Source organism: Marmota flaviventris, chromosome 5, assembly GCF_047511675.1.
Source record: "Marmota flaviventris isolate mMarFla1 chromosome 5, mMarFla1.hap1, whole genome shotgun sequence".
Lineage (NCBI taxonomy): Eukaryota > Metazoa > Chordata > Mammalia > Rodentia > Sciuridae > Marmota > Marmota flaviventris.
The window spans coordinates 112,743,100-112,762,442 of NC_092502.1; the positions used below are offsets into that span (position 1 = coordinate 112,743,100).

The following is a 19,343-nucleotide window of genomic DNA, read 5'->3' on the forward strand; positions in this document are numbered from 1 at the left end:
AAAAGCTTGAACTTTGACTTCTTCTAATCACCACTACATCTTGCACCATAATGAGAATAATTACACTGGTGCTTCCAAGCTATTTCTAAGGAGAAATTGAGCCAAGGCTGACATCCTTAGCTCTGCTCCCCCTTGGCCTGGCTGCTTTGTTTATAGCAGCTGCTGTTTAACCTGGGCCAGCTGGGAAGGAACAAGAGGGGAATCCTCCCAAGCTGCTGTGACAGGCCTGTGTCACCAGGTCAAGCCAAAAGGTGGATTAATCCTTCACCTGTTCAAAGATCAGAGGTGGGGTTGGATGAGATGGGCCAAGCAGCTTCTGAAACTCAAGAAATAGGTATACTCATGAATCTGTCACCTCCTGTACCAGTTCACAGCTCCTTGGTCCTCCTACAGGGTGCTTTGCCCTGCCAGGTTGCCTCCCACCTCTCCTAGTCACTCATTCGACAGCTAGCAAAGTGACCTTCTGTGTGACTACAGAATCCTGTGTCCACAGCCTCTCTAATAGAGAAGGACAGTTGGAGTTGACCAAACCCTGGTAGCTGGCTTAAAGTCAGTGGGAGCTACCTCACAGAGGGCTGAACAACTGATATCATGTTTGCCAGGAAATGCAAAGCCTCATCCTAGGGCTGGGTTCTCAGTTATTTTTGGCAAAGATGATGGGTATGCAAAAGGAACTTCCCTTTTTTTTTTTTTTTTTTTCTTAACCCAGAGGCACTGAATGCTGAGCAGTCAATAGAAATTCTGGTTCCAAGATCACCCCTCTGGGTACCTCTCTAACTGCCAAATTGCTGGGATCTTTATAGCTTGATTCAGTTTCTCAGCTCCAAGTATTAGGTAATCTCACAAAGCTGGGGCTGCCCTAGACCTGTGATGGCTTCCCTTGTCATCTGCTTCTTTTTGGTGGTGCTGTTTTCAGCCTGCCATGAAGTCAGCACCTCCTCAGATCAGCTGTGCATTGAGGTGAGTCCAAACTGTTTGTCTTTATCCAGATTAAACTTTCTAAAAATTTCAAGATTCTGCATGTGGTCCCTTGGCATTTCAATATGCACTGACTCCAAAAGGCCAATGGGTCTATAGAAGTTTGTCTTTAATATGAGAAAGGAGCCAAAGAACTCAGCTAGGGGATGGTCTGGGAGCACCTTGCGGGAAAGAAGTGAGAATTTCCCTCTTCCTCTAGCAATTCCTCCCACATGATCCCACTTGAGACATGAGATAGGAACAGGGCCCTGATACTAAAGCAGCCCTGATGAAACTTGCCTCTTTACCTGGGGAAGCTGTTGTCCAACATCCCAGCACGTGGCCACCACTCCAGACAGTTCTTTGGTTTCCTGGCTGTCAGGATGAGGATTAGTAAAGACAGGCTCTTGCCAGGTTTAAGAGCATTTAAAAATCATTCTGAATTAGTCTGGCTTTCTCCTCAGGTTGGATAGCCCTCCATCTGTTTGACTAACCCACAGGAGTCAAATCTGAGAATAGAGCCAAATTGCACCTTCTGTTTTGGACCATAGCACTATTTATCAACCTGTAGGTAATTCTTGGAGGGAATAGCAAGAAAGAGAAAGGGAATGAGCCTCCATCTCTTGCCATCTTCTAAAGGGCTTCAAGTGTCCTCCCAGGCTCTCTGGCCCTGGCAACCATCCAATACCACGTGGCCTACTGGACAAGGGCTGCAAACAGGAGTGAACATTGATGGTAGTGGGTTGGTAAGCTGCCTTCCTAAATTGGGGCTGAAAGAAGAGTAAGAGCCAGGAGTGGCAAAGTGTAGGATGACCCTGAGGCAGTCACTGGGGACATTAGGAGCAGGATGAGCAAGCGGGGCAAAGACCTGCCAGATAAAGACAGTAAGCCAGGCCTGGAACAAAGCCTGGGACAGAAATGAACACAAACTTGTTAGTCTGGTGTTTGGATGGAATTGGGTACTCTCAGACCAAGAGAAGGTGGAGTGCCCAGGGGAAATTAAGGCTGGGACAGTATATTATTTTGCTCAGGCTCCCATAACCAAGTGTCACAGACTTAGAGGTTTAAACTACAGAAATTTATTCTCTCATAGTTCTGGAGCCTGGAAGTGTGAGATCAAATTCCCAGTGGGGTTTGTTTCTCTTTAGGCCTCTCTTCTTGCGTGTAGCTGGCCATCTTCTCCCTGGGTCTTTGCACAGTTTTCTTACTGGGCATGGCCGTGTCCTGATTTCCTCTTATTATAAGAACACTATCATACTGAATGAGGGCCAGCATAGTGACCTTATTTTAGGCCCTATTTCCAAATACAGTCACTTTATGAAGTACAATGTTAGAACTGCACCATATGATTTTATACAGGAGACAGGCTGTGGGTAAGGGGGTGACATAATTCAGTTCAGAACAGAAGGGCAAAACCTGAGAAAGCTATCTCCTTACCATTGGTGTTGGAAGGTCAATTTCTTTTTTCCCCCACATTTTTTTATTTTATTTTATTTATAATTTTTTTAAATATTATTTTTTAGGTGTAGATGGACACAACATAATACCTTTATTTGTATGTAGTGCTGAGGATCGAACCCCGGCCCTGCCTGTGCCAGGCGAGCGCTCTACCGCTGAGCCACAATCCCAGCCCCCCCACATTATGATTTGTTCATATCTCTCCCCAGCACGTCCCTCCTTCCTCCCCACCTCCCACTCCTTGGTTCCTTCCCTCTACTGATCTCCCTTTGATTTTCATGAGATTGGCCCCCATCTTTCTTTTCCTCTTTTTTTCCCCAGCTTCCACAGCATATGAAAGAGAACATACATTCCCTTAAAGGAAGGTTAATTTCATACAGAAGTGAGTGGCACTATAATGGCATAGGAGTGGGGACATGGCCTCCTCAGTCATCAGGGACATGTGCCATCCATCTCCTGCAACACCCTCAGATGGGATAATACTGCCATTAAATTCCAGCTTATTCAGGAGCACGCTATTTTAAATGCCCCGCGATTACACCTACCAGTTCAAGTCTCAAAACCCTATATCCTTCCAAAGCCAATTCTGCCCTTCTGAAGGCCACAAGGAGCCCAAGGAAGGGCAGCACTGCTGAGAGATCTGCAAAGCACATAGAAATACTGTGCTGGTTGAACTGCATATTGAGAACATCAGGCCCCAGAGTTGCCAGTTCTTTTAGATGACTCCCACTGTAGCAGAGAGGAGGGGACAGCAACACAGAGAGGACCTCAGTCCTTTGGTCATCTGTTCTGGGGCCTTCTGTACTATGGAGGTCATAGAAGTGGTCTAGGTCCCAGGGCCTGGACTTGTGTTGAATAAAACAGGCAAGACTGAAATCTTCCAATGCAGCAGACTTCCTGTATTACTTTCTCTAAAAAGACTCTGATTTTAAATGTCTTTGTGTCCAGTAACACTGGACCTATATATCCTTTTACTTTTCTCTCTTGTGTGAGGGCTTTGCGCACACTAGGCAAGATCTCTACCACTGAACTACATTCCCAGCCCTACATAGGAGCAGATTCTAAAGCTGATTTTCCCACAGTGATAACGTAAGAGCCCTTACCACTGTGGGAAACTACAGAGGGACTTGGGAGAGACAAAGATAAATGGGATTTCCAGGCTGCAGGTGAGATGAAAGGAGTAGTTAGGAGAAGAAATGTGTGCCTTTGACGTAAGGGTCTGGCCCCTTCCCAAGTTCAAATCACCCTAACTTTAGCCACGTTCCTTCCCTTGTTCTCTGTTCCCTCTTTCTTCTTCCCCTTCACTTCAAGCAGAATTGACCACATACTGTGTGTTCATGAGACTGACCCCCAGTAACTTCTCTAACTTATCCTGAAAATTAGATTTTGGTTTTGTTTCACTTTGAGTTTAGCAATCTTTTTGTTGAAACAAAATACAAGCCCTAAATGTGAGGTTAAATGCATTTTCACCAAGTGAATATATTCATATAACCAGCACATAGATGAGAACACAGAACATGCTCAGTACATGGAAGCCTTCCTCATGCCTCCTCCCTGTCATTAATCCCCAAAGGCATCCAGTCTTCTAACTTCTATCGTCATCATTCTTTTTGCCTGGATTTGAGCTTATAAATGTGGAAGCCCATGGTGTGCATTTTTTGTCTGTCTGCCTTCTTTTGCTCAACGTTAAATCCTTGGTGGTGTGTGCAGCAGTCATTCGTTCAAGCTCATGACTGAACCACACTGTTTGATCAGTGAGCTGCCATTTATTAATGCCTTCTACTGTTAATGGATATTGGCATTGTTTGTAGTTTTTTGACTGTCATGAATGATGCTATTTTGGGTGTTCTTGTCTTTAATTAACAAAGGTATAACTATTTATTGTGTGCCTTAGAATGGATGTATTTGGTCATAGGGTATACATAATTTTAACTTTGATATTGCCAAATGGTTTCCTAAAATGTTGGTACCAATTTATACTTATTGGAAAAGTGTATGAATTCTAATTGCTCCACAGATTCACTAGCATTTTATTTTTTTATTTTTTTAAAGAGAGAGAGAGAGGCAATTTTTAAATATTTATTTGTTTATTTTTAGTTTTTGGTGGACACAACATCTTTATTTTTATGTGGTGCTGAGGATCGAACCCAGCACCCAGCGCATGCCAGGTGAACTCGTTACCGCTTGAGCCACATCCCCAGCCCTCACTAGCATTTTATATTGTTTGTTTTTAAGTGTTGGCCCTTGTGATGGGAAGGTAGTAGTATTTCCCTGAGATTTAATTTTTGCTTGCTTGCTTTCTTTTGTTCTTTCTTTCTTTCTTTCTTTCTGTGGTGCTGGGGATTGAACCCTAATTTTTGTTTTCTTGAAGAATAATTAATTTGAGCAAATATTCATACTTTGGCTAATCATTACATTACATGTGTGTATGTTTTGTCCAGGATCAGACCCAGGGCTTTGTGCATACTAGGCAAGAGCTCTATCACTGAGCTACATTCTCAGCCCTGCATAATCCCTTTTATGTGTGTGAGGTGCCTGTTCAAGTCTCTTGCCCATTTTCTCATAGGCTGTCTTGATTTGTAGATATTGTTTATGTTTTGTGAATAAAAATCCCATATGAGAATGCAAATTTATCTTCTCCTACTCTGTGACTTATCTTTCTACTCCCCTTAATGGTATCTTTTGCTAAATAGAAGTTCTTAATTTTATTATAGCTCAAAGTATCATTTTTCCTTTAGTTTCCTTGCATGTCCATGCTTAAGAAATTTTGGTTATCCCAAGACTATGATGATATTATCCAGTGATTTTGTCTAGGAATTTGTTTCATATTTATTTCTACTTCTATGTTTCAAGCATGCCAGGTGGCAGTTGGGAATAATTTTTAATAAAACTTTTTGATAAAAAGGAGTTTAAACTGGACTGGGGTTGTGGCTCAGCAGTAGGGCACTTACCTAGCACATGTGAGGCACTGGGTTTAATCCTCAGCACCACATAAAAATAAATAAACAAAATAAAGGTATTGTGTCCAACTACAACATATATATATATATATATAAATGTATATATGGGAGTTCAAACCTACCAATACATTTGAGAGACATTACAATGAACACTCACAAACCTTTCAAGCAGATTCTTCCATTGCTAGATGCTGTATGTTTTCTCTGTGTGTGTGTGAATGTGAAATATATGTATATAGAGAGGTAAGTAACAAAATTATAGCCATGACCAAGCCTTCAGAGGATGACAAATATGAAGAGTAGCAGGAATCCAGTGTTCAGTGATTTGGATTTTGATCATGGGAACATTTTACATGCAACTTAGAATAGTTACTTCAAGAGGGCAGGCAGGCCTTCCCATTTCAAATGGGCTCCTCTTAACCATTCTCTTCCCCAAAAACCACAATAGGAGAGTGTCCTTCAGTCTCTAGGTATGGAGCAGGGGTCCTCAGCAGAGCACTTTTTGAGGGGTACTCAAGTTTATGGATGTAAGAACTTCCTAATAGCTTTAGATAATGATATGATGCTATGCAGATCCCATTAAGGGCTAACTTCTTTTAGTGCTGACACACATTTTAATCCTCATAGTAAGACTGCAAGATGAGATTATCATCCCCAGTCCACAGCTGGAGAAACCACATGTCCAGACAACAGAATTTTGTGTTGAGAGCTGGGACTTGAACTCCAGTGGACTGATTATAAAGACAAAATAAATAAATAAACAAACAAACAAACAGACAAACATATAATTGGAATGCCCAAAGTTTTAGGGATGTGCCTTCTTGGGGGTGTTTGTTTTATTTTGTTTTCAGAGAGTAATCATTGCTCTAAGATTCATCTTACTAGCCAAATTGCTCTCTCTTGGATAGAGGTGTGATTAAAGAGGGAGGGTTGGGGGGCAGTGTCCCAGACTCCTTGTGCATGCATGTGTCAAGTGCAGATGAGACGCCTGAAAAGGTGGGAATAAGCACTTGAGTGGAATTCAAAGCGTTCCAAATTAGAAAATGCTTCCACACTTGCAAGGAGAGAAAATACAGTGGGATGGGAGGGAGTTAGAGATACATTGCAGAAAGAAGCAAAATAAGATCCTGATTGAAAAAATGCAAATGAATACCTGCAGGGAAAAGGGATTGCAAATATAAATGTAGCACTTGGGAGCCTTGATCTGGGTAAAAGGCACAGCTCTGAGACCAAGCTGGAGACAAAGTGGTTGGCACAGGTCCCAGGGTACAGTGAGTCCTAAGCAAATGCCCGTTGATTTTGAATAGGGGTGGGCATGGAACAGTTGTCATGAATACCAGGCAGCTTTACCAGAGTTATGTCAGAAGGATCCTGTCTGCAATCGCCACCAGCCACATTAGAGGAATAAGAAAGCAACTTTGGAAACTGACCATCTACTGAATTATAGAAAGACAAGACTGGGCTTGTGGGAAGTGGACATGTGGATCTCAGGGAAACTACAGTGTGGGTTGTGTCTGTCTGGATATAAAAATAAAGCATGTAGTGCTGGCAGTGACCAAGCTGTCTGTTCCTTTTCTGCATCCTGTCTTCATTCACTGAAGAATTGTAACTCTGCTGTTCTGCAACCCTGTGCTGACCTATCAGAACTTTCTGAAAGTTTTGATCTGAATCTTGACTGGGAGAAAGACACAACATGACTGATATAGTATTTTTACCAAAAAAAAAAAAATGTATAACCTGAGTCAATTATGAGGAAACATATGAACCCATAATGAGAGACATTCTGCTAGATATGAGGCTGTATTCTTCAGAAGATACCAGTGTCATAACACATGATGACAGGCTAAAGAATTGTCTCAAATTAAAGGAATCTAAGGAGCTATGACAACTAAATGTAATCAGTATATGATCCTGGGTTGGAAAAACAAAAATTACTGTAAAGGACAATGTTGAGACAAGTAGCAAAATTTGAATATAGACTATGTTGGTAGTAACATTGAATCAGCATTAAATATTAAATATTCTGAATTTGATAATAGCATTGTGATTATATATCCTTAAGACATATAAGATATTTAGGGGTGAAAGTTCATGCTATCTTACTCCCATTCATAAAGAATGAGACTAATAGTCTCATTATGCTAGCAACAGCAGAGCTGTAGTAAAGCTGCCTGGTATTCATGACAACTGTCCCATGCCCACCCCTGTTCAAAATCAAGGGGCACACACACACATGCACTTTCAACCTTAAAAAAGACAGTCTACTAAATATAATTGAATGCTTCTTGGATGATTCTGGAGTGTGTGGTGCTTTGGTATCCCATCATCATACCAATATTGACAGTATAATTGTGATTACAAAAACTGTAAGGGAGGGCCACGTGTGTGTTGAGTCCAAGACATTTCCGAAAATCTGTTTGGTTTTTAAATTCTCTTAGCTGCATTTCTTGTCACTTCCTCTTTCTCCTGACAATCAAGGGCAGAGAGTTTATTGCCATTTCCACCTAACTTGAGATTACAAAGCACAAGTTTTGGGCAGGCTGCTGGTAACCCTTGGGCCCTAGCTCTCTGCTAGGTAAAAGAGATCTTTTCATTTACTAACTTTTCCTTTTCCTAGTTGTTCCCTCAGGCCACTGGCTCAGTAGGGGTCCTCCTGGATTCTCAATTTTCTGAATCACATTATTTCAATAAAATACTTACTAAAGCACACAAGAGGCTGAGACATGGAATAATTTAGGTGTCACGGGGCACTTGCATATTCAGTAGAAGGAAGGAATTGCCAGCATTGAGACTTTTGCTGTAGGGTCAGAATAGAGCAAGACGAATTGGGGGAAGTGGGAAGTCCCCTTTCTCCAAGCGTATATGAAATCAGTTATGCCAATGGAGACCAGAAAAGAAAATTGTCTCCTTCAAGCTGATCAGCACCATGGCAACTATAGGGACTGCAGCTGCACATACACATACTTTCTGGGTTGTCTGGCCACCAAGGACAGTATAGCAAAATAAAATATTTTTTTTCCTCACCAGTCAGTTAAATCCAAGTTTCCAATGCAAAGTGTGCATTTCAAGGACATTATATAGATTTGCAGCAGTGCCTAGAGGACTTTGGGTCTATAAGAATGAAGAATGAATTACAAAGAAATATAAATATGGCATTTTCATCAGTGACAACTATGATATTGTCACAATATTGAAGGAAACTAGTGATTTCTTATAGATGTACATGCTCACTGTTGCTATAAAAAATGCACAACTAAGCAGAAATTGGAGAAAAGCAAAAAAAAAAAAAAAAAAAAAAGATTAAAATGGCAACATCCTGAGCCTCATGATTCAGGGAAAAGAAGAACACTTTCAGTTCTGTTTCCAGCTAAGCAGGTCTCTTTGCAACTGATCTGGAGAGCAGCTGATCTGGAGTTTGGTGGGATAGATCTTTTGCATTCAGGGCTCAGAGGAGCCTCTAAGAAGCCTAGGTATGATCAGAAGAGGCAAGGACAAGAAGGATGGATGAAGTCACCTGGGGCCTGAGACATCTAAGAGCTGGTTCATGGTCCTTGGTACCCATCTCTTGGGGCCTCCAAGGGGCATGTGTCCTGGAGATCATTTCTTTCTTACCTAGGAAGCTTCTACAGGAAAGACATGCCCCTTCCTAGGTGCCCCCTTACTCTTCATGCTGAAGTGTCATCCAGATTAATTATGATTACATCATCATAACTGTTTCCAACTTTTACCTAGTTAGGTTAAGATTTTTAAATTTTGGATAAGCAACCTCCACATAAATATCACTCCACATCCAGCAAACATCACCATTTTACTTACTAATTTTTATCTGTCCATTCCTCCTATCATTTTTTGCCGGGTATTTTTAAGCAAATTCCAAACATCACATCATTTTAAATCTAAATACTTAAATATGCATCTCAAAAGAAAAAAAAGGAATATTGATTGTATATAACCATAAGGCCTCTAACATTAACAAAATTCATAATTTCTTTTTTTATTGGAATATTACTCAGCTTTAAAGAAGAGAGAAATTATGGCATTTGCCAGTAAATGGATGGAGTTGGAGAATATCATGCTAAGCGAAATAAGCCAATCTCAAAAAACAAAAGCCTGTTATGTTTTCTCTCATATGCAGATGCTAATTCATAATTTCTTAATACCATCAAATTCTATCTCATTTAAATGTCTCTGATTATCTAAAAATGTCTTTTTCTAATTGTTCTACTTGAGTCATAATCTAAACAAAGCCTAGTCTGTTATTTGTTGGTTGTATTTCTTAAGTAGCTTTTGTACCACTTTGTGTTTTTTTTAAAGCTGTCTCCCTTCTCTTTCTTTCTCTCTCTTTCACATACTAATAAAACAAAGATGTTTTATATTATGTGCCACTTTTTGCATTTGATTAACTGCTACCATTAGCTTAAATCTGTCATATCACTTGTAGATGTGAAAAGTAGACCTAAGATCTTCATTGAATTCAAGTTAATTACTTTCTTTTTGGCAAGAATACTTCATAGGTGGCTCTGTGTACTTCATATTTTACTATGCCAGAAAGTGAATAATGTCTCATTGTCCTATTTTTCTGATGCCAATTTAATATTATTTGCTTATTTTCAAGATGAAACAAACACTTCTATTTACTCCAAATCAAAACTAACCAAAGTATAATCAGAGGAATCTTATTTATGTTTTTACTCCTCTATCGGGTACTTTCTGTCCTCTTAAAGATCACTGAATTTTTTAGCCATAGTTTCTTTTAGAAAATATGATAATATATTTTTTTGGGTAGCAGGGATTTAACCCAGGGGCACTTTCCCACTGAGCCACATTCCTAGCACTTATTTAGAGACAGGGTCTTGTTAAGTTGCTTTAGGGGCTCACTAAGAAGCTGAGGCTGGCTTTGAACTCAGGATCCTCTTGCCTCAGTCTCCCAAGCCACTGGAATTACAGGTATGCACCATTGAGCCCAGCTCAAGTATCCTTGTTATGAAAACCTAGCATACTCTATGCTATATACACTGCATACACTGTAAGACGCTTTGTTTTTTTCACCTTACATCATATCCTGGATCTCACTCCCTACCAATTTATGCAGATCTTTCTCATTCTTGCTGAGGTTTCCATTTTGGTCATTTATTTCCACATTGATAGATAGCCTGGTTTTGCTATTACAAATATATATATTACAAATATACAAAAAATATATATTACAAATATATATTATATATATATATAATAATAATGAATAACATCGTGGACAAATCATGTTTTTTTATATTTTTTTAGTTGTAGTTGGACACAATACCTTTAATTAATTAATTAATTAATTTTTATGCGGTGCTGAGAATCAAACCCAGTACCTCACACACACTAGGCAAGCACTCTACCACTGAGCCACAACCCCAGGCCCTCATGTTGTGTTTTTGCAAGAACATATTTGGTAAGGATTACTAAAAGTGGGATTGCTGCTCAAAGGGTAAAATGTGTCTAATTTTCCAGATAGTCAATCAAATCTCTAAATCCTATATTAATTTCCATTATTTCTCCCATCAGAAAGAAGCCAACAAAACATATAACTGTGAAAATTTAGGTCTCAGTGAAATTCCTGACACCCTACCAAACACAACAGAATTTTTGGAATTCAGCTTTAATTTCTTGCCTACAATTCAAAATACAACTTTCAGCAGACTCATAGATCTTACTTTTTTGGATTTAACCAGGTATGTATCTGAGTTCCTGTGTACTCTTGATGTTTTACTTAAAGAAACAAAATTTGCATTTGAATTGTCCCCAGGATCTTCTTTTGGGGCACAGGGACACTCTGCTTATTCTGTATTTTCATTTACTCCTTCATCTGAAATACTTTAATGCAAGTGAAGTGTAATTTAAATAAACAACAATCAATGGACAGGAAAGTGAGTTGTTTTCAAACTAGCTGCATCAGCAGTACCATTGAAGAATTTCTAAGGAATATAAACAAAAAGTGAAAATAAATTCTGCACTGAATCAGACACCATATTATACTATATTTTAACACAGTTGACTACTATTAGGTGAATCACATGTAACAAAAGTCATGAGAAACACACATACCTACTAATTCTTTTTTTTTTAATTGAAAAAAGAGTTCCATTATTTGGCTTTAGTGGCAGAATCAGAATTCCATATCCTGAACAAATGTTTGAGAACCAGTGGACAAAAGTATTACAAGAAAGTATGGGAAGAAAACAGAAGGGATGTGCAGCTTGTGTGTGTGTGTGTGTGTGTGTGTGTGTGTGTGTGTGGAGTGGGGGAAGGGACCCCACATGTTCATGACTTCTGCACCCCTTGCAGTAGTTCAATGACTTCCACTTGTGTCTTTCCACTTGAGTTTCTGCAAAGTGGAAGAAAGCACACACCCATAGCACTGTTTCATCTTTACAATCACCTCTGTGGGGTGCCAATTAATATTACCACCCATTTCTGCAGTTAGATGCAGAAACTATCAGTGTGTGTGTGTGTGTGTGTGTGTGTGTGTAAGTGTGTGTGTTTAATCCAGTACTTTAAGATGCAGTACCAGGATGGATTTCTCTTAACTTCTAGCATTCTGTAGTTCAATGGAGCATTTTTACATACATCATTTGACATACAATAATTCTACAAAATAGTCATTATTTTTGTATTTCATAGATGAAAGAGGAAGGCTGAGTGTGGCATGTAGCACATGCCTAACATGTGTAAGGGCATATGCTCAATCCCCAGCAACTCTTTCTTCCCCTGAAATAGGCTTTAACTTGCCAAGGATGTCAAGGATAAATACATACCATGTATTATCTATTATACATTACATATGGCATATTTTATATTACTTAATATAATAAATCACAGTTTGGTTTTGCCTACAAAAAAAAATCAAACCACTAATTGTTCCTTAGAATACAAATATAAACCTCTGAGTGTTCTATCTAAATAGGAAAGACAGACATCTGGAATAAATTCCAAATCAGAGCTTTCAGTACTAGGGCTATTCATTAATTATCTTGACAGGCCATCTGTGGGTATGGAAGAAAGTTTTTTGTGTTGGATAACATATAGTGTTTTATGGTATACAAAAGATGGCTTTGGGAATGTGGTGACAGCATTTTCCCCTTTTTTTTTTTTCTAATTAATCATTGTTAAATACAATTATCTTTTCAAGGTGCCAGATTAACTGGATACATGATGACACTTTTCAAAGCCATCATCAGTTGAGCACACTGATATTAACTGGAAACCCTCTGATATTCATGGCAGAAACAGCATTTAACGGGCCCAAGTCACTGAAGCATTTGTTCTTAATTCAAACAGGAATATCCAGTCTTGAGTTTATCCCACCTCACAATCTGGAAAACTTGGAAAGTTTGCATCTGGGGAGCAACCATATTTCTTCCATTAAGCTCCCAAATGATTTCCCAGCAGGGAATCTGAAAGTCCTGGATTTTCAGAATAATGCTATACACTACCTTTCTAGAGAAGATATGAACTCTCTGAAGCAGGCCACCAACCTAAGTCTTAACTTCAATAGCAATGACATTAAAGGTATTGAGCCTGGGGCTTTCAGTTCACAATTCTTCCAAAGCTTGAACTTTGGAGGGACTCGTGACTTGTCTGTCATATTCAGTGGTCTACGGAACTCTACTATTCAATCTCTCTGGTTGGGGACATTTGAGGACATTGATAACCAATATCTAAGTTCAGCCACATTTCAGGGTCTTTGTGACACATCTGTTGAGAGCATCAACCTGCAAAAGCATCATTTCTCTGACTTCTCCTCCACCACGTTTCGATGCTTTGCCCAACTCCAGAATCTGGATCTAACGGCCACTCACCTGCAAGAATTACCCTCTGGGATTGAGGGTATGAACTCACTCAAGAAATTAGTTCTCAATGTAAATAAATTCGACCAATTGTGTCAAATCAATGCTGCCAATTTCCCCTCCCTTACACACCTCTATGTCAAAGGCAACATGAAGAAGCTTCACCTCGGTACTGGCTGTTTAGAAAAACTAGAGAATCTTCAGAAACTTGATTTAAGCCATAGCGGCATAGAAGCTTCTGATTGCTGCAATCTGCAGCTCAAAAATCTTCCCCACTTGCAAAGTCTAAACCTGAGCTACAATGAGCTCATTGGTTTTCAGAGGGAGGCATTCCAAGCATGTCCTCAGCTAGAGATCTTGGATTTGTCATTTACCCACTTACATGTGAGTGCACCACAAAGTCCTTTCCAAAACCTTCATCACCTGAAGATTCTGAATCTCTCTCATAGCTTCCTTGATACCAGCAATCAGCTTCTTCTAGCAGGCCTGCCAGACCTTCGGCATCTGAACTTGCAGGGGAATCGTTTTCAAGATGGGAGTATCCCGAAGAACAACCTACTTCAGACAGTGGGAAGCTTGGAGATTCTGGTTTTATCCTCCAGTGACCTCTTGTCCATAGACAAGCAGGCTTTCCACGGCCTTGATAAAATGAGTCACGTAGACTTAAGTCACAATAATCTGACATCAAATAGCATTGATGCTCTTAGCCATCTTAAGGGGATCTACCTCAATTTGGCGGCTAATGCCATTGGCATTATCTCACCCCATCTCCTCTCCATCTTGTCCCAGCAGAGCACTATTAATTTAAGTCACAATCCCCTGGACTGCACGTGCTCAAATATTCACTTTTTAACATGGTACAAAGAAAACCTGCAAAAACTTGAGGACTTGGAGGAGACTGTGTGTGCAAATCCCCCATCACTAAAGGGAGTTCAACTGTCTGATGTCCGGCTGTCCTGTGGAATTACCCCCGTGGGAATTTTATTTCTAACAGTATTTTTCCTCTTGGTCTCCATTCTACTCATTTTCGCAATTAAATTCTTTCTCAGGTGGAAATACCAACACATTTAGTGCTGAAGGCTTCTAGAGAAGGCAAATAGAACGTGCTTGGCACAACTGCCTTAACTGGAGAAATAGTTGGATGTGGATGACCAGACTCTTCAGACCAGCTCCTGGTGTTGGGCTGGGATTGACTGTGCTTTTTAAGTTTTTTACTTTTTACTTTTATTTTGTTTTGTTTTGTTTTGTTTGTTTGTTTTGTTTTGTTTTTTTGAGCCTCTTACCCTTATGAGTCCTTCATGGAAGGTAAACTGACTGGGGCCAGAGGACCCTGCTATGGGAGGCACCTTACCATTTATTTCCTCACATGGAAGATGACTGAAGTTGGGGAGGGAGCCTTGGCAATGCCACCTGCCTTCCACTCACTGAGAGACCTCACAGAACCTCATCCCTGGAAGGAGATCACCATCCCCATAACTTGGCAATGCTGAGGCCAACCCTATCCACTTGTACTTTCTCCCATATCTAAGTCATTATGCTTGAGTCAAAATTCTCAATAATGTAGCCATTTGGAAAACTTAGTCCAGGGAAAAGTCTCATTGAATATTTTAAATGAGAAAAAGAATAATGCAACCTGGGCATGGTGATGCACACATGTAATCCCAGTGGCCTGGGAGGCTGAGACAGGAGGATGGTAAGTTTGAGTCCAGGCTCAGCAACTAAGCAAGACCCTGTCTCAAAATAAGAAACAAAAAGGGCTGAGGATGTTAAGTGGTTAAATGCCCCAGGGTTCAATCTCTGGTATCAAAAAATGAAACAAACTAAAACAAAAAAAGAATTTAAAAGACTGAGAAATGAATTGTGCTTTCAAATAGACTCCATTAATCTACTAGGTCCTTAGGTTTCTAGGTCTTGATAATGCCTCTGGAATGAAAATAACTACAAAAAAACCACAAACAAACAAAAAACATTCCTTTACCCCTTAATCCCTGAAGTCTAGGATTTTATTCACCTCCATCCTTCACACCTTCACTGCCTGTCTGGTGTTCTGGCTTTTATGTGGTAGATCTCACTTAGTAATGGGCTTCGGTCCAAAATGCTCTTCTTGTCTAGGTGTCTAGTCCTCAGAAGCCTCTTTCCCATGGAATGATGAGATAAATGGTGACTGGTTCCCAGACTGGTCCTCAAACATCTATTTATCTCAGAGAGCATGCTTACAATGAAAACTAGTGGAAGAAGCCATCCCTACACACTAGCTGTTAGGAACACAGTAAAGCTGGCTTCCTGACAGTTTCTGTTGAGGCTGAGGGTGTCAGTGAAGGTCATGCCAGCAATAGACACGGGACAGAGTCATTGAGTGCAAATAGACAAAGAGGATGAAGAAGCTGGCAGTGTCGACACTGAGACCTTCCCCAGGCCCAGTGAGTCCCATTTAACTGGGCCTTGCCCTTCTGAGGCTGGATTATTGGACAAGCTTACTGGAGCTCTTGTACTCAGCTGCTGCATTTATAGCCCACTTCTTCCTCCTCCATATCCATGGATTCAAGCAACTGCAGAGGGACAATATTTGAAAAAAAACCCAAAAAACCTCCAAGTGTACAGAATATGCACAGAAAATTTTCATGTCATTGTTCCCTAAGCAATATAGTACAACAATTGTTTACATAGTACTAATATTGTTTGGGATATTTATAAGTAATCTAGAGATAATTTAAAGTGTATGGGAAGATGCCTGTAGGTTATCTGAAAATACTGTGCCATTTTATATTAGGAACTCGAGTATCTGGGGATTCTGGAATCTGTGAGAGGTCCTGGAACCAATCCTCTATAGAAACCAAAGGGTGACTGCATAAGGGCTCGATTAAGTTCTACTATCAATTTTTAGGTCAAAGAGAGTATCATTCTGAAATTCTGCTTGGATATCAAAGTAAAAGTTGATCAATTTTAATATCCAATCTGAAATTTTTTGCCCTTAGACTAAAGGCATAATAGTGGGACATCATCATGGAATGTGGGAATTCATCCTCTTTGCCTCTTCTTCATTCCCTGGAAAAGCTGGACAGGAAGGGAACAGCAATGGAAGAACCTCTTGGGGGCTCAGGAATTACAGGCTTTCTTGCTTGTTCCTTTTTGCCTGGAAGATGCTGCGGGCATCTCCCGATGACTGGTTCCCTCCCATCCCTGAGATCTCAGTGCTGGTATCCACTCCTCTGAGGGAGCTCTTCCTTGACCTGGCCAGTCCAAACCAAATTAGGCCACACCCAATGCTCTCACTAGCACCTCCATCATCTTTATTGTTAATCAGCTATAGGATTATCGTCCTCATTTTGTTTTAATTTGTCTAGCTTGTCTTTTTTACCCCCAAATGTAAGCTGCACATGAGGGTCTTTACCCAATGGTGTCCTACAAGTGCCTGGGACAAAATAAGGACTCAATATATTTTCAGTAATTGCTGACATTTGCTGGCCTTCTGACCCCTAAACCCTTATCAGCACCTACTTCCATCCCCATGCCCAGACATACCAACCTTTAGCTTCAGTTGACATCTCCAATATTTCCTATGCCTCCCACATATTTCTCACCAGAATAACCTAGGGCAACCTAGGATAAGAAGTGGATTCTTGTGCCTTGCCTCCAGATGTTGAGATTCTGTCAGACTAAGATTAGCCCTGGATTCCCAGCCAAATGACTGACTCCAGTAAAATCCATTTTTATTCTTAATGATACATGTATCCCTCTTACTTCTCTCATCTTGTGATATTTGACTTCAAATGCATTTCTCCCACAGAAGATCCATATTCTAAGAATTTGGTCTTAGACAACACCAACCCATTAGTTTCCTAGGTATTCTGTCAATGTGATCTCCTTCCTGTTCTAGGGCTTTAAGCTGCAGATGGGAAATATTAATTGTTGACCTACCACCCCTTAGCCATACTCTTCACTATAATATTTAATGGGTAACTTGAAAAAACAAAACTATTCTGTAGAAAAAACTCTGATGCAGGTTGCATTACATTAAAGATAGCAAAGTTTCACATGTTAGAAAGGCATAATTGTTCATCCTGCTTTCATTGATCACCATGCTCCCTCCCATATGATACAACTAGCTGCTCCATAACTGCACACTGATCTAAGGCTTTGTGACAGTTCCTCTGTTTCAAGCAACAGTAAATTCACCTCCAAAAAGTCAGAAAGGGAGTTTTTTGATGGCTGCTGTCAATTTTATTGCTTTATCTGGTTACTAGGATAGAATCTGTAGACATAGTGTGTTTATTGGTTTTATGTATTGTGTGTTGTTGCTGCTCTGACAAGCTACTCCTATAAAAATGTGTTATTATTGCATGATGTAGCTCAGTGAGCTGACCCTGCATTTCAAAGTGTACTGAAGCAAATAGCATTGAAGTCCATAAAAGCTGACTGGCCTCCATCACAGAGGATTCTCTGCGTGAGCTGCAACTCCTACAATCTGAGGAAGAATTATACCTTTCCCTGTGCCAGCAGCCACTGCTATTAACTGAGCACAGCACAACCTCAAACACAGGCATTATCTGAAAATTTTCAAAACAGGAAACTCTTAAGTCATTCTTACTTGTCCAACTCTCTGATAAACGTTGATTGCAATTTTGAAGTTTACAAAAGTATACAACAACTGGCTTTTTAATGTTTTCTTTTGTTAGTATAGAATACAAGAGGGGTAACTGACAATGTTTTCTTTCTGCTCAGAATGTTGAAGGGCTTTGCTGTTTAATCTTTCATGAGCAGTAACAGCTTTTAAATACAATCTGTATTTAATTAATTCTTTCTTTTTAAAATCTTATCAGATCAATAACTGATTTCAAAACATTAGCTGGTTAGCTCTAAACAGAAAAGACTGGGGAGTCAATGGCCTGATGTGTTAAGAATCTGAATTCTAGGCGACGTGTGATAGCACACACCTATAACCCCAGTTGTTCAGGAGGCTGAGGCCAGAGGATCACAAGTCCAAGGCCAATCTGGGTAACTTAATGAGACCCTGTCTTAAAATAAAATAAAAGAGCCTTGAGGTTTAGCTCAATGGTAGAACACTTTCCTACTATGCCCAAGGCCTTGGATTCAATCCCCAGAATGGGGAGGGAAAAAAGAGCTCAATTTGCCCAACATAGCCAGGAGGTAGCCTGCAGGCCATAGGGAGATGGATTAGCTCAGTGTGGCTCCCAAGCCCAACTGATTGTCAGAATGACCTGGGGAATTCTTTACAAAACAGTTGCCTATGTCCCAATTTTAGCTATTGAGACAGGGGTTGGTTTTGCACTCTTGACCAAATTATTTTATATAAAATCCTTCCTTAATCTTAACAACAAACAGCAGCAGAAGCTTGTTAAACTCCATCAGCCCAAACACTGTAATTCCATATCCCATGAGAAGAAATTTCTTAACGAAAATGGGACAGCAGCACTAAGGAGCCCTCAAACCCAGGAACATCCTGGGCAGGTAGTCTGTGTCTTCTGCCATCACTGCCAGGCGACAGGACTCTCCTAAAACCACCCTGCTTTCCACCTGTGTCCTTCCCACTCTCATGCTATGCTAGCTATTTATGACTTGAAATCAGTTATTGAATATGATGAGACTTTAAAATGAAAGCATTTGATTTATGGATGGTATTTAAAAGCTGTTATTTCTCATGAAAGATTTAGCAGCAGCTGGGCATGGTGGCATGCGCCCGTAATCCTAGCAGCTCGGGAGACTGAGGCAGGAGGATCATAAGTTCGAAGCCAGCCTCAGCAATTTAGTGAGACCTTAAGTAACTCAGTGAGACCCTGTCTCAATGGAAAATATATATATATAAAGGGTTGGGGATGTGGCCAAGTAGTTAAGTGCCCCTGGGTTCAATCCTCAGTACAAAAAAAAAGATTAAGCAGCAAAGCTCATCAAAGACCCACCCTCCCACCCTCCTCATCTTTAATTTTCCCTGAGCACTTGACTGTTCAAGATATGGTACTAGATCATGCAAAGATAGGGGGAAAACAAGTGGCCACCAGATACCCACCCATCTCCTGCTCCCTTCATGTTGGTTCATGGGCTTTCTAAATAGCTTGGAAAACTATTTCCTTTGTATTTTCCTTTTCCCTCTCTAGTAACAACCTAAATATGCAACAAG

The 19,343-nt window shown here is 40.2% G+C and overlaps 1 protein-coding gene across 1 annotated transcript; it reads left to right on the forward strand.

Annotated features, from left to right (window-relative positions):
• The first annotated feature begins 756 nt into the window (after positions 1 to 756).
• Positions 757 to 17,633, forward strand: Cd180 (CD180 molecule). Its single transcript, XM_027951643.2, has 3 exons — positions 757 to 960; positions 10,926 to 11,092; positions 12,550 to 17,633. The coding sequence occupies exons 1-3, from the start codon at positions 871 to 873 to the stop codon at positions 14,276 to 14,278; spliced, it is 1,986 nt and encodes a 661-aa protein (XP_027807444.2). The 5' UTR covers positions 757 to 870; the 3' UTR covers positions 14,279 to 17,633.
• The last annotated feature ends 1,710 nt before the right edge of the window (positions 17,634 to 19,343 follow it).

Coding starts and splice junctions, on each gene's coding strand:
- Cd180 (XM_027951643.2), top strand. CDS start 871: ATGGCTTCCCTTGTCATCTGCTTCTTTTTGGTGGTGCTGTTTTCAGCC. Junction 961..10,925: donor CAGATCAGCTGTGCATTGAG/GTGAGTCCAAAC, acceptor TTCTCCCATCAG/AAAGAAGCCAACAAAACATA. Junction 11,093..12,549: donor ACTTTTTTGGATTTAACCAG/GTATGTATCTGA, acceptor TATCTTTTCAAG/GTGCCAGATTAACTGGATAC.